This window comes from Syzygium oleosum, unplaced genomic scaffold (genome assembly GCF_021117445.2).
Source record: "Syzygium oleosum isolate NSW1041296 unplaced genomic scaffold, Sole_v2.1 Sole_v2.04, whole genome shotgun sequence".
NCBI classification, from domain to species: Eukaryota; Viridiplantae; Streptophyta; class Magnoliopsida; order Myrtales; family Myrtaceae; genus Syzygium; species Syzygium oleosum.
The window spans coordinates 6,576,001-6,589,038 of NW_026607488.1; the positions used below are offsets into that span (position 1 = coordinate 6,576,001).

Here is a 13,038-nt window from a genome sequence, read left to right on the forward strand (position 1 = left end):
CATAATGATCATTTACATGGTATTTGTAATTGGGCTCGGCCAGATTCACAACATCTATAGCTGCTTCCATAAACCTCCATCGAAAATGTCAAGACTAAACCAAAAGGATAGGACATAAACCTTGAAAAAAAAAAAACCTACTCACAAACAGAAACCGAAACCGGATAAACACCCTAGACAGAGAGCGCTTGGAGCTCACAAAAAACCAGAAACCAATAATTCGCTAGGTCTTTATCGCCACTTCAATCTCGAAGAACGGTCGAGTTGATTGAACTCTCGACGGCAGATCGTGCCTCGAGAAGCATGGTTACGAGTTTCGAATTTCCAACCGAAGCAATTCGCTTGAGATCGCGTTTAAGGAACTTTCTGCGGTGAGAATTACTTTTCTATCGTGAGATCGTTGTTACTAAACGGCAAATTGAAAATTTGCGACGCGCAAAAATTAAAAGAGTTAAAAGGAGAGAGACATCCGGTCCCCAAGTTGACGGATGTACTGATCTCAAACAGAAAGAGCAGCCACAATACATAATCACAGACGGCCACCTTCTCTCTCTCCTCCCCCTCTCTCTCTCCCCACCCTCAAAGATACAACCCCTCCATGCAATGCATGATCAGAAAGTTCTTTGTAGGTTCATCATGAACGCCATGGCTATGCGCTTGAGATCAGGACAAGTAAACTTTTGGTGAATTCCAGTACAATAAGAAATTTGTAGGGATATCTGAACTGTTTTGTCCACACTGTAAAAAGAAAAAGAAAATAGAAAATCATTAGGGTCTATTATATATAATGTTGGATACCAATATTTGCTTTCTTTAAAAAAAATGTGGAAATACTTTTTTTAAAAATAGAAGTTCAAATAATGAAATTTATGACAGTTTTTGGAATATATACGTTTAAACCTCAGGGGTCTCACTTCACTCCAGTGGCCAACGTTCTCCTTTGAGAATGGGCAAGATTTATGGCAGCTTCTATTCCCAGTTTCTGTAAATAGAAGCTGGTTACTGTATTATAAAAAAACATTTCTGTTTATAATTTTTAGATTTTTGTTCACAATTTCCATATACTCAAAGCACAAAGAGCCCATTCTGTGTAAAAGAACATTCGTAACAGTACTTCTCTAAAGAAGCACATGGAAAAATAGAGCACCTTCCTCTTACAAATTCCCAATTGCACAAAGAAGATGAGATTGTCTTCTCAAATGGTTGGCACCTAAAATTTTCGTCCCAAAGATTTTCCTCCAGAAAATTAGGAATCACATTTGTCGGAGCTTAACCGTCGAAAAAATTAGGGAAATCCTTTCGTTTTAGGAACCGCGTTTTCCCGCATCAAGCATCGACTTATGCTAAATCATAGACTTTGATTCCCATACTCTTAAATTCCATTTAGATCCATAAAACATTGTAATCGGAAAATAATTGCAACATAGTCTATTGCCATTAACCATAAACAGATAACTGGCCAAGACATGTCTAAGATAGAACATCGTCCATTGCCATTAAAACCTCTAGTATCTTAATAAAAGCAGAAACGTCTAAGATAGAACATGGACATACGAACACCACAGAATCCAGCAACTTTCCTCTCCAACCATGTCTTTCTCACGACAACAAAAACATAAAAAAAAAACACGATCGACTTAAGATAGAAAACTATCGAAATGAAAACACCTCAAGACTGCAGGAGCTCCGCATGCGATCTATGCAACCCCAGCGCTTCTTCCAATCATATACGAGGGTAGGAACAAACCCAGATGGCCGTAAATCGTGCTACCGGTATCGGAACAGAAGGCCAATGGAGAAAAGTTCCGTGCGCGTCCACCCCCACAGCCCTCATTTGTCGCTCTATCATCCCATTAAAAGCCTCCACCGCTTCTCGGCGCCTTTCTTCCCGAACCGCATCTTCAAAAGTAGCTGCCAACCTCAGCCGCCCCAGCACATAGCCTCTCACCCATCTCGTTACAATGGGATCCTGAATCAGCAGATCGTGATCTAAACCAAACGAGTCCTCGTTGAGTACGTGCAAATAGCTCTCGATCCCATTGCGCAGGATATACAGGGCCTCCCTGCATTCCGAAGAAGAAGAAGAAGAAAGAAGAAAAAACGTGTACATGAAACGGAAGTATGTAGGAACAGAGAGGGGATTGTCAAGAGAGTTCAGAAAAAAACACCTGGTTGTTGGGATGCGGATGTTACGCGCTTGCTGTACGATCATCAAATTAAAATTTTGTGGGCGATTCTGGAGAATGAGTCCGGCGTTATCTTCCGCTCCCAAGAGCGCCTGAAGGCCCAGCAGGGGCCAAGGGGGACCTCGTGGCGGCGGCGGCGGTGGAGGGGGTGGAGGATCCATCCCGTCAAAACAGAGAGTGAAAGAGAAAGCCAGAGAGAAACCAAGGGTACATGGCGGTGGCGGCGGTGGCGGTGGCGGTGGCGGAGGTGGAGGCGGAGGTGGAGGTGGCGGTGGCGGTGGTGGAGGCGGAGGTTCCATGTTAGTAAAACAGTGGGAGAGAGCTGCGAAAGGGGCTTTTAAAAGCAAGAGAGGAGGAGGAACGATGCTGCTCCCGCCGCTGCCGCTGCACTCGCTATAATTCTCCTATTCGCGCACTAGGCTAACCCCTATATAACCCTGAATGAGAAAATACTGGGTGGTCCGGGACGTCCACGGAGGCGTGGTCCCGAACCACTCAGGAAGCTCCACGTGGTCCACGTGGCGCTTGTGGGGCCGACTCGCCAACCCACGATTTTATCCGCAAAAAAATAATTTCCATCATCTTTCCTAGCCTGCACGCTAGCCCTACAGCCCCTCTCCCTCTGCTCTGCAATTCTCTCTCCTCTCCTCTCCGTCCTTTCTGTTCCTCGTCCTCATCAGAAGACGAAGAAGAAAAGCAAATAGGGCGCGTTTGGTAACGTTTCTGTTTCTGAGAACAATTTCTTTTCAGAAATAGTTTTTTCTATTTCTATTTCCTAGATGAGTTTTTGAGCAAAAGAATGCATTTGATAACTGCACAAAATTTCTATTCCTGGAATAGAAAAAGAACAGAAATGCATTTGGTACAATCAAAAAAATTTCTATTCCCAAATTTTTGCATTCAAATCTATATCTTTTATTTAACTATAAGTACTAGTTATAAGTGAAAAAAATCAATAAGCATGATTTATTGATTTTTCTAATCCTTTTTAGGGGTATAAAACCCCTTTTAATCCCTAAACTAAGGAATCTTCAAAAATATCACTTGGGCACCTAAAAAAATTTAAATTTCACTCAAAGTGGGTGGTCACAGGTATTCTAAGCCATTTTGTGAATTTTTTTTATTTTTTTGGGGTAAAATTTATTAAAATTTTTTACTTTCCCTAAATCTATTTCTTTTTATTTTCCGGAAACTTTTTTATGAAATTTTTTAAAATTTTTTCAATTTCGGAATTTTGCAATTTTTATGGGTTTTCTGAGTTTTTCTTACTTTTATGGATTTTCTGAGAATTTTTCTGATTTTTATGATTTTTTGGAATTTTTTAATTTTCTAATTTTTTTAGGGATTTTTCTGAAAATTTTCTAATTTTTATGAATTTTCGGAATTTTTTAATTTATTCTAAGCCATTTTGTGAATTTTTTATTTTTGATTTTTTTTGGGGAAAAGTTTATTAAAATTTTTTACTTTCCCAAAATCTGTCTCTTTTTATTTTCCAAAAAAAATTTTATAAATTTTTTAAATTTTTTCAGTGTCAGAATTTTGCAGATTTTTATGGGTTTTCTGAGTTTTCCTGATTTTTATGGATTTTCTGAGAATTTTTTTTATTTTTATGAATTTTTTGAATTTTGGGAATTTTTTAATTTTTTTATGAATTTTTTTTTATTATTCCCGCCGGGAATGGACCGGACCGGTGCTTTGAGGCGGTCTACAGATGACGAAGGATGGACGAGGAGCTGAGGTCGCGGCTTGAGGACCGGACCTTTCTATTTCTTTTTTTGTTTCTGGGAACAAAGAAGTAGAAAAAATCTACTTTTTATTTCTGTTCCAAATTTATTTCTTGGCCATTTTTCTATTCCAAGAAATAGAAAAATAAAATGCTTTACCAAACAGATTTCTGTTCTTTTTTTGTTCCAAGGAACAGAAGAACAGAAAAATAGAGAAGTAGAAACGTTACCAAACGCGCCCTATATTTCCTCTCCTGCGTCTCTCTCTCCGGCAAACGCGCTTTCAAATTTTGAATCTCTGTTTTTGGCTCTCAGATTTTGCTTCTCCGCTCGTTTCTACTCCGGCGTTCGTCAAGCGGCCGTTCCCCGCCGTCACCGACGAAGCACATTAAGGCCGCCCCTCGCGCGCCCGAAAGGGAGTGAGGCAGAGGCCGAGGGGCCGCTGACCGCCCCTCGACAAGAGCTTCGGGTTCTCGCAGTTTTTCGGGAGCAACAACGAGCTTAGGGACGAGGTTGGGAGAGGGCAATTTTTATTTTTTTTGGTCGAAGGCGGCAGCTCCCAAGGCGAAGGCTGCTGCTGCCGCCAACGCCCAAAGCAGCTGCGAAGCCAAAAGCTGCGGTGAGTGTGAAGAGAAAGGCGGCCAGAAGCCGAAGTTGAAGCCCGCGGCGAAGGCGGTGTAGACTTCTGAGAAGGCGACGCCCTGTGAAGAAGGTTGCCCCCGCGAAGCTGAAGACGACGCTGGTGAAGAAGGCCAAGAAATGAGTCGGTGCTGTGTTCTTTACTAGAGTAGGGGACGGTAATTTTGTAGTCGAACGTGTTCATTAGCAACATGAACCCATGTTACATGCTTGCTGTCCATTTTGTAACCGAAAAGACAACAGGGGATGTAATTTTGTGGTGCTGTCTCAGTCAACTGGGGAAGACCTTGTCTTGAATTACTCAGGAAATAGTAGATGCTGATTCAACAGAGTGTCCAGTAGTCTTTTGTAGTCCTTACTTCTGTTTGGTGTGAAGTATTCGAAGATCTGTGATGCGATTTTAGCATTCTGATTTCTAGGGGTGAGCAACTTGGACCGCCCAAACCGGGATCGGACCGGACCGGACTGGACCGGACCTACGAGTTTGGTCCGGTTCTCGGGACTATCGGTCCGGTTCCCGGTTCCTAAAAGCGGAACCGGTTTCCGGGCGGTCCGGTTCCCGGTTCCAAGGGGGAACCGGACCAGACCGGACCGACTAGTTAATATATATTTTTGTTATTTTTTTCTTTAAAAAAATTAATAAAATGTGAACTAAACTCTAAGTGAACTTCGTTATCATAAATTCATTGATAAAAAATAGTAAAATGTGAATTAAACCTTAAGTAAACTTCATTGACATAAATTTATTGACAAAAATTAGTAAAATGTGAACTAAACCTTAAGTGTTTGACAAAAAAAATCCTAAACTCTAAGTAACCGGTTCCATTGGACCGGACCGAAACCGGAACGGACCGACGATCCGGTCCGGTTCCCGGTCATAGAACCAACTGGTCCGGTCCGCGGTTCCCAAAATTGGGAACCGCTTCCCTCGGTCCGGTTCCCAGTTCCACCTTGGAACCGGACCGGACCGGGAACCGCTCACCCCTACTGATTTCCGCTCGAAGAGGGTATCGTGTTGCTTTGAATATATATATATATATAAAATAAAAAAAGCATACCTAAGAAAAGCTTATAAAAAGACACATGATCCCATGAAGAATGAAGAGGTACGAGCAAACTGCATAAAATCGACAGAGGCAGACTCGGCACCTTCAAAGTGTAAAAAAAAAGGACAAAAGAAGCAAAAGCCAATATCGGTGGATACAAGGGATAATGACATAAGCAATTCCTAAATTTTAACTTAATATATAATGTAGTTCATAAACTTTTAATTTGTTCGATGTAATCTCTGAACTTTAGCCTAATATTTAACGTGATCTCTAAACTTTTAATTTGTTCAATGTGGTCTCTGGACTTTTGATACATATTGAACGTAATCCTTGAACTATATGAAAATGTTCGATACAGTCCTTGAACTGAAATTAATTGAAGGATTACATCGAATATTTTCGTATAGTTCAGGGACTAAATTAAATATGTTTCAAAAATTCAGAGATGATATCCAATAAATTAAAAATTCGAGGACTATATTGCATATTGAATTAAAGTTTATAAATTATATTATATATTGAGTCAAAATTTAGAGGTTATTTATATTATTTTCCCTCGATACGAAGACGCAATGAACAAAATCGCTAGCCGTGGTTGTTGGGTCTCCCGGTCGTCCGAGGAGACGATTAAGTGCACTTTCGTGCAGCGCCCAAAAGAAATCTCTTGTTAGGTCACGGTGGTCCTTGTCCTCTAAAAATTCTCTTCTTTTTGTCTCTTTCGGACCAAAGCTCAGAACTTTCAAAGTTTGTTTGCTTTTTTCCTTCAACGTTTCAAATTATTTCCTCTCCTAATAATCAACGGACCCCCGGATCAATCTATTTATTGGTGACTTCCTTGCTTTTCCTCGTACTTCTGTCCAATCGATTCGTTCACGGTAGCCACATGAAATATAATAAAGCAAACATATATGATTCGTTTTCCTTCTTCTTCTTCTTTTTCCCCCTTTCTTGCCTTCCTGTCCATCGATCTTAATTTGAAAAAAAATTAGGCGATTATAACGGGTCACGTCATTCATCGGCCATCGATGAAATGCTACTCTGAGTAACTGGTCAGATTTTGAAAGGTTGGAAATTCCAACAGCGTTAGCTAGCGATCGAGCCGATTATTCATGTGTAACGCTACTGTTAATTAGTTATCATTCGATTCGTACCCGCGACTTAAAAATAAAACTTTTTCTTTCTTGTATTAACAACAACGTCAAATAGTTGAAAATCGATTGCGAAATATAAGGCTTTACACTTTAGGTCCTCCTCTCTGTCATCCATCCATTCAATTTGAGGACAACACTTTTTTCATGCAGAAGATAACCGAAATGCACATGCAATTAAAAAGAGAACAGTCAATTGTAACACGAAAAAAGATCGTTTCGGGAACTAGGAGGGACGACATAACAAAGCTATCGCTGATTGTTCTTACACTTTTTTCTTTTATTGTTATTTGCATTTTTGTTTTTTTTGGGGATGAACAACATTGATACGACTTATCAGACACGGAGAATTCAAGAAACTATCTGCTCATCTTCTCAACCATCCCCCACGGAAACTTGAGGACCAGATCGTTTGGACAACTTTGGGGGAAGAAGGGGAAAGAAAGAACTTCTTCTCGAATACTATATGCGATAAATTTGACTTATACGAGACAATCTGTCAATGAGAAAATGTAAAATCGGGAAGAAAGAATTTAAGACGGTAATCTCGGTTGAAATTTTTAGTACAACATACTCGTCCACTTGCATCGATTGTCCGGCGTCGAGCTTGATCGTTTTTATGAGAACCTAGATCGAACTTTTGGTTTAAAGTGATTAAGTTTGCAAAAGAGGCCTAAAGAATTTTCAAGTTACGAGGGGGTGAATTTTTCAATTTTTCTTCTTAATAGGATTGTCGAACCATTCGTGGGGTTGTTTCTGTAATTTTACCCGAAAACGAAATTCAGAGAGGTCAAAGATCCCCCAAATTCAGAGAGGGCCGATTTACCATTTTTAACCTCTTCATGACATCGAAGTCGACGGAGGTGGTGGTTCTTTGCCTTCGGGACAGCTCGAGGGGCAATTTCGTCAACAGACGGGTTGCCATTGAAATTCCCCATTCGGATCGAGGGGAGGGGGACGAAATTGAACAAAGTTTTTACGAGAAGGGGATAAACAAAAGAATCGTAAAAATCCCAGTTAAACGAAAACACATCTAACGGTGAGTTAATTGCTACATATGGCACCAAGTGGTAAAGAGCCTGGGTTCCCTCAACCAAGATCTCGAGTTCGAGCTTTGTGTATGGAGCGAACGATATTGGGAGAGCCATCCCCTTGTGGGTCCGACAGTGCTCGATTCCGGATTTAGTCGGGGATAACCCCAGATACCGGAAGGTCATGGACCAAAAAAAAAAATGCTAAAAATGGTCGTGGCCATGTTCTTTTTGCTAGAAGTCGTGGCCATGTTAATTACTACAGGTGTAGGGTGTCGATCTCATCTTTGATCCTTAATCACTTTTATGCAAAAAATGAACATAGTTAATTTGTTGGATATCTCAAATGAACATTGTTAACTTTAATAGACCTGTCAAACTTTGTCTTTACTCACAAAAACAAGAACATCAAAACACAAACCCCTGAAATATCTCCAAATTGCATGGGCTCTGAATGCGAAATTGTGCAACCCTCTTCTTCGGGTGTCAACGGTTCGATTTTCCAGGACACCCGAATTGAACTATTAGGGTGAGCAATTGAACCGAACCAACCTGTTATCCAAACTAAATACGAACAGAACCAAAAATGCACCGAAAACCGGTTCGGTCTAGTTTGGTTTGGTTTTCGGTTTTCTTTTTATTGTAATATTAAAACAAATGTTTGGTGAAAAGGGAGAGATATTGTGTAAATTATAATATTAAGAAGAGTGGCGATTTTCAGTTCAGTTCAGTTGGTTAACCGAAACTATCCGAATCAGAATATAAAAATAGTTATTTTTAATTATCTGAACCGAAATCCAAACTCAACCGAAAATGCACGAAATTTCGGTTCGGTTCAAATTTGGTTTTCCAATTCGGTTCTGACAGCCATAGGGTGTACAACCGCCCCAAAATTCCTAGATGTACAATTGAACCAATGTTCAATGTTTATTATCATGTGATCTAACATGCATGAGAAATTATATAATGCTTCAAACGGACCATTGAGACACGGTAGAAGAAGTCAATGGCTTCTCAATAAGTATATCATTCGAAATTTCTGTGCATTCTGTAATGAAATATTCAATAGGACGAAATTATTTGCTCAAAGCAAGACTATATGTGTTTTAGTGTATTTTCATCCTTCATGTACACCTGTATATTCTTGTTTCTAATCAGTAGCAATTAAGTAAGCTAAAGAAAAAAAACTCTATTGTTAACACCTACCAATGTCATTCGCAATTCCATAACTAATCAGTAAAAAGCTGGATGGAGATCCTCTGCTCCATCAGTCCTTTCAATTGATTTCTCGATCATCTAAACCGTCGATTCTCGTGAAAAAAATCGATTAAAAATCTAATTACTCGACGGATCGATAGTTGAGGATGACCGAGGCACCGGATGGGAACACGAAATCAACGAAACAAAAGGGTTTTTATTGGAAAAGAGCAAATAACATGTCCTGTTATATTTGCAGCTATTATCAGACAATCTTTCATTTGCATTTTTAGTGTTTAAGATCATTAGACACTTGTAATTTCAGCTATTTGAATTCTATCAAAGAGGCTATAGACGCGCTAATTCTTCGATCACCTAGCTCTTGGCTATGCATTCTCTACACCCCTCAAACAGGAGAGTCCCCGAGGGTTGGACTTTGGAGGACCCTTCGATGCTCGAGTCGGTTTGAGTTTAAGAGAGGTGAAATCGACAGAGTAATAGCTAATGTATCTCGAGTGTTCCATCCATTCTCATTTTATGATTTTTTTTAAATAAAAAAATCACGTCAATAAGGTTATTTTTTTTATCGTCATCGGCCTTCGTGTAAAACCGATGCTATTAAATACTTGAATTCATTTTTGAAGCTTCAACTGGAAATTCTTTTTTCCTATAACAGAATGGTTTTTCCCCAGGAAACAAAAAATGAAAAGAAACCATCTTCATAAGAAACACCAAGTACCCAAAAAAGCACATTGCATAGCATCATCCCATCGAGCATGACCACAAAGTAAGGTAGACAAACTAAACACGGGTGTTAATCTAGCAAGGCTCTGTTTGTTTCGCGAAAAATAAAAAATTTAAAAAATATTTTCTTAAAATTAATGATCTGTATCGCTCGAAATAATTAATCAATTTAAAATATTTTCATTATCGATAACAATATATGTCTAAATATTTTCGTGAATGATGAAAATATTTTTTTTTCTTATTCATATTTGCAAGCGATATGAACGATGATTTTTAAGAATATATTTTCCAGATCGTTCGTTTGCCACGAAATAAATGGAGCCTAAAAATTCTTTGCGAAAAAAAACATGAACCTTGGCAAATCTCGTCTATCTATGGTTATCGGAAGCCCAAATCATGCGTACAAGGTCCAATTTCATGTCAGTTTTCGGGCCCATGTTGGGCCCGACATCATCGACTTCCTCCTCTTCTCTCTCTCGAACTCGAACAACTGGGTGTGCGTCTCTCTCTCCATCTATGGCTTCGATGGCGAGATCTCGGGCGCTCCTCCTCGCGCTCTCAGCTCCGTTCTTCTTCCTCGTTCTCTCCGTCAGCGCTGCTGTTCCATCTGGGTATGTTGTTTTTCTCATCCAATTGCCCTCCGAAGCTTAAAGTTCTGTTTTTTTATTCTCTTTTGTGGATCTCCTTTTGGTTGCTTCCTTTTCCGATCGAAGGCGTGAACTCAATGGGAAGGGAAGATTTTCAATTGGGTTTCATCTTATTTTTAAGCGGACCGAAGAATTATGCTTCTTGCCCAAGTTTTATGCTATTGCTTCTCGCTTGATTAGCTGTTTTTGATGTGGTTGGGTCCGTCCTCGTTTTCTGCAGGTCTGCTGATGGTTTCACGATCAATGGCCGCGCTAGGATCCCCGGTACGATGTTGAATCGCCCTCGGGTTGTCCTTATGTTGATTTTCGTTTGCTAATCTGTTGCTCTGTGCGCGGAAGTTTTCGTTTTTGTTGAGGTGTGATTCTGATTGTAGCTTGTGAGTACTGCATTGGGTAGAATTTACTGAACGCTTGATTCTTGCCTCTGGAACCATTTAAGTTAAAGTGCATATTAGAACTTTATTTTTCAGCCACGCGTATCTATCAGTGGTTCAAGACGGACGATGTGATAGTGAAGACTGGCGAGAGTATGAGCTACTGCTCGAGGTAGCATTGGGGATTTACCGAGTTGGGGCTTGAGCTTCTTTTTAGGTGTTTATAAGCTCTTGGGGTTAGGATGAGGCAGGTATTACTGAGTTCAAAGAAATTGTTTGGGCATGATCGTGTTTTCCCCATAGTATTATGTCTAGAGCAACTACCGGATGCTTGCTTTCAGGCAATTGTGTTTCATGACATCTTCTATATACGTAGATTAATACGGTCTTGTTAGTATTTGACTGAGAAATAATAGATATTGCTTCCAATCAATTATAAGATCGTCCGTTAGACCGGTCTTTATGGAATCATGTGATGGTGAATTTACACAATTTACCATCATAGAAGAGAGGGAAATGTCCAACCTTGCTGCAAATAACTTTTTATCGTATTTGATAGAACTAGAAGAGAAATTAAAGAAAGGTAACAATGCTCAGAAGTCTAGCCTGCTCGGTTACTCAAACGGAGGCAAATAGTTTTCACTGGAAAATTTTTATCCTTCCAGTTTTAGTTCTCAGTTTCGGTAATTATCTATTCAATCTTCCTTTCAATGCAACCATCCTTCTTCTCTTGTTCACCCAAATTACAAATGCTTTGGCAGGAGCTGGTGCAATAATGTTTGGTCTTCCGGGAAAGATATCGGATGCTAAAGTTATACTCAATGGTGGCAAGAGAATTACTTTCCTTAGACCGGATGGATACTTTTCATTGTATCCTCTTCTTCAACTGTAGTTGTTTTGTTCCCAATGCTTCTTATAACCCTTCTGCCTATCCTACTTTGTTCATGTAACTTCTTTTGACTTTTTAAAAACAAAGTTAATGCAGGGCTTCCTTTCTCTAATTTTTAAAATGACTTGCTCTATTAACTTTTTTAATCTGTACTTAGAATGTCACGAGCTGATACGGCAAAGATGGCAATTTGGTTGTAAATGATAATATTTGGTATGAGAAAGTTCCTTCATTCATAGTTCGATAAAGCCATAATATCTCGGCTGGGACGCATCTAATTGAGGTGTCCGCCCTTGGATATTTCTTTTCGCCGGTGGGTATGATCTTGATTTGCTAGTTATCCACCAGTTTCAATCACTGTCTGACTCAAACGAATTTATTGCTTTATAAATGCTCAGGTACGAGTTGATGTCAGTGCTAGGAATCCTGGCAAGGTGCAGGCTGCCCTGACAGAGAGTAGGAGGATCTTGAATGAGTTGGTTTTAGAGCCATTGCGAGAGGAACAGTACTATGAGGTTGATTTGACTGGAACCTGGGCTTATTGATGGTTCTACTTACATGTTTTGTTAACTTCTTTCCTTCAAATCTTGATTTCAACAGATTAGAGAACCCTTCTCCATAATGTCCCTGGTGAAGAGCCCGATGGGTCTGATGGTTGGTTTTATGCTGATTGTTGTTTTCCTAATGCCAAAATTAGTTGAGAACATGGGTAAGTACTCATTCTTAATATCATAATCCCAGCATAATGATCTTGAGAATATGCAAGTATTTTGCTGGTGTGCATCATGGAATTTGCTGTCAACCTAGTGATATGATGTTATATTTCAGCCTTTTTAATTGATTTCCAGTTGAGTTGGCTTTCAAACACTTTTCATCTTGTTTGTCCTTTGATCAATTTGCTTGTTTATGGTAATAGATCCCGAAGAAATGAGGCGAGCTCAAGAAGAGATGAGGAATCAAGGAGTTCCATCTCTGTCAAACTTGTTGCCTGGAGCGGCAAGGAGCAACTAAATGCATCAGTCTGATTACTAGGGACCTCTCATTGTCTTTGAATGGCATTTGAATCGTCGGGTGGAATCACGCAGCTTAAACATTTACTTGTGAAGAACTTTTACTTAGGGGGAGGATCTAAAAAGCATTTATGGAAGCATTTTCTCTTGAACCACTTAGTGGATGTTTTGATTTATGCAGGTTAATTTAAGGATGAAATTGTTTAGCTTGATGCTTGAGGCATACTTTGTGAGTCACCGGAGGTGTACCTTCTTCATGTAGATTTGTACCTCTGCTATGTTGTACCATTAGCCACGAAACAGGGGATATATACATTAGTTGAGTCACTTCGAAGAAGTTTGCTACTAATGTCTGATCGGTGTGTCAGGAAAGGCACTTTATTTATCTGAGTGATCC

General features: G+C 39.7%; 2 protein-coding genes across 2 annotated transcripts; one reads left to right on the plus strand and one right to left on the minus strand.

Annotated features, from left to right (window-relative positions):
* Positions 1 to 1,529: 1,529 nt before the first annotated feature.
* LOC130138099 (uncharacterized) lies at positions 1,530 to 2,544 on the minus strand. Its single transcript, XM_056311111.1, has 2 exons — positions 2,169 to 2,544; positions 1,530 to 2,063 (listed from the first exon to the last, which is right to left on the minus strand). Exons 1-2 carry the CDS (start codon positions 2,483 to 2,485, stop codon positions 1,724 to 1,726), a joined length of 657 nt encoding a protein of 218 aa, XP_056167086.1. The 5' UTR covers positions 2,486 to 2,544; the 3' UTR covers positions 1,530 to 1,723.
* Positions 2,545 to 4,172: 1,628 nt separating this feature from the next.
* On the plus strand, positions 4,173 to 12,990 carry LOC115674405 (ER membrane protein complex subunit 7 homolog). Its single transcript, XM_030596793.2, has 8 exons — positions 4,173 to 4,179; positions 10,223 to 10,332; positions 10,589 to 10,632; positions 11,504 to 11,612; positions 11,881 to 11,944; positions 12,030 to 12,146; positions 12,232 to 12,340; positions 12,548 to 12,990. The coding sequence occupies exons 2-8, from the start codon at positions 10,238 to 10,240 to the stop codon at positions 12,640 to 12,642; spliced, it is 633 nt and encodes a 210-aa protein (XP_030452653.1). The 5' UTR covers positions 4,173 to 4,179; positions 10,223 to 10,237; the 3' UTR covers positions 12,643 to 12,990.
* The last annotated feature ends 48 nt before the right edge of the window (positions 12,991 to 13,038 follow it).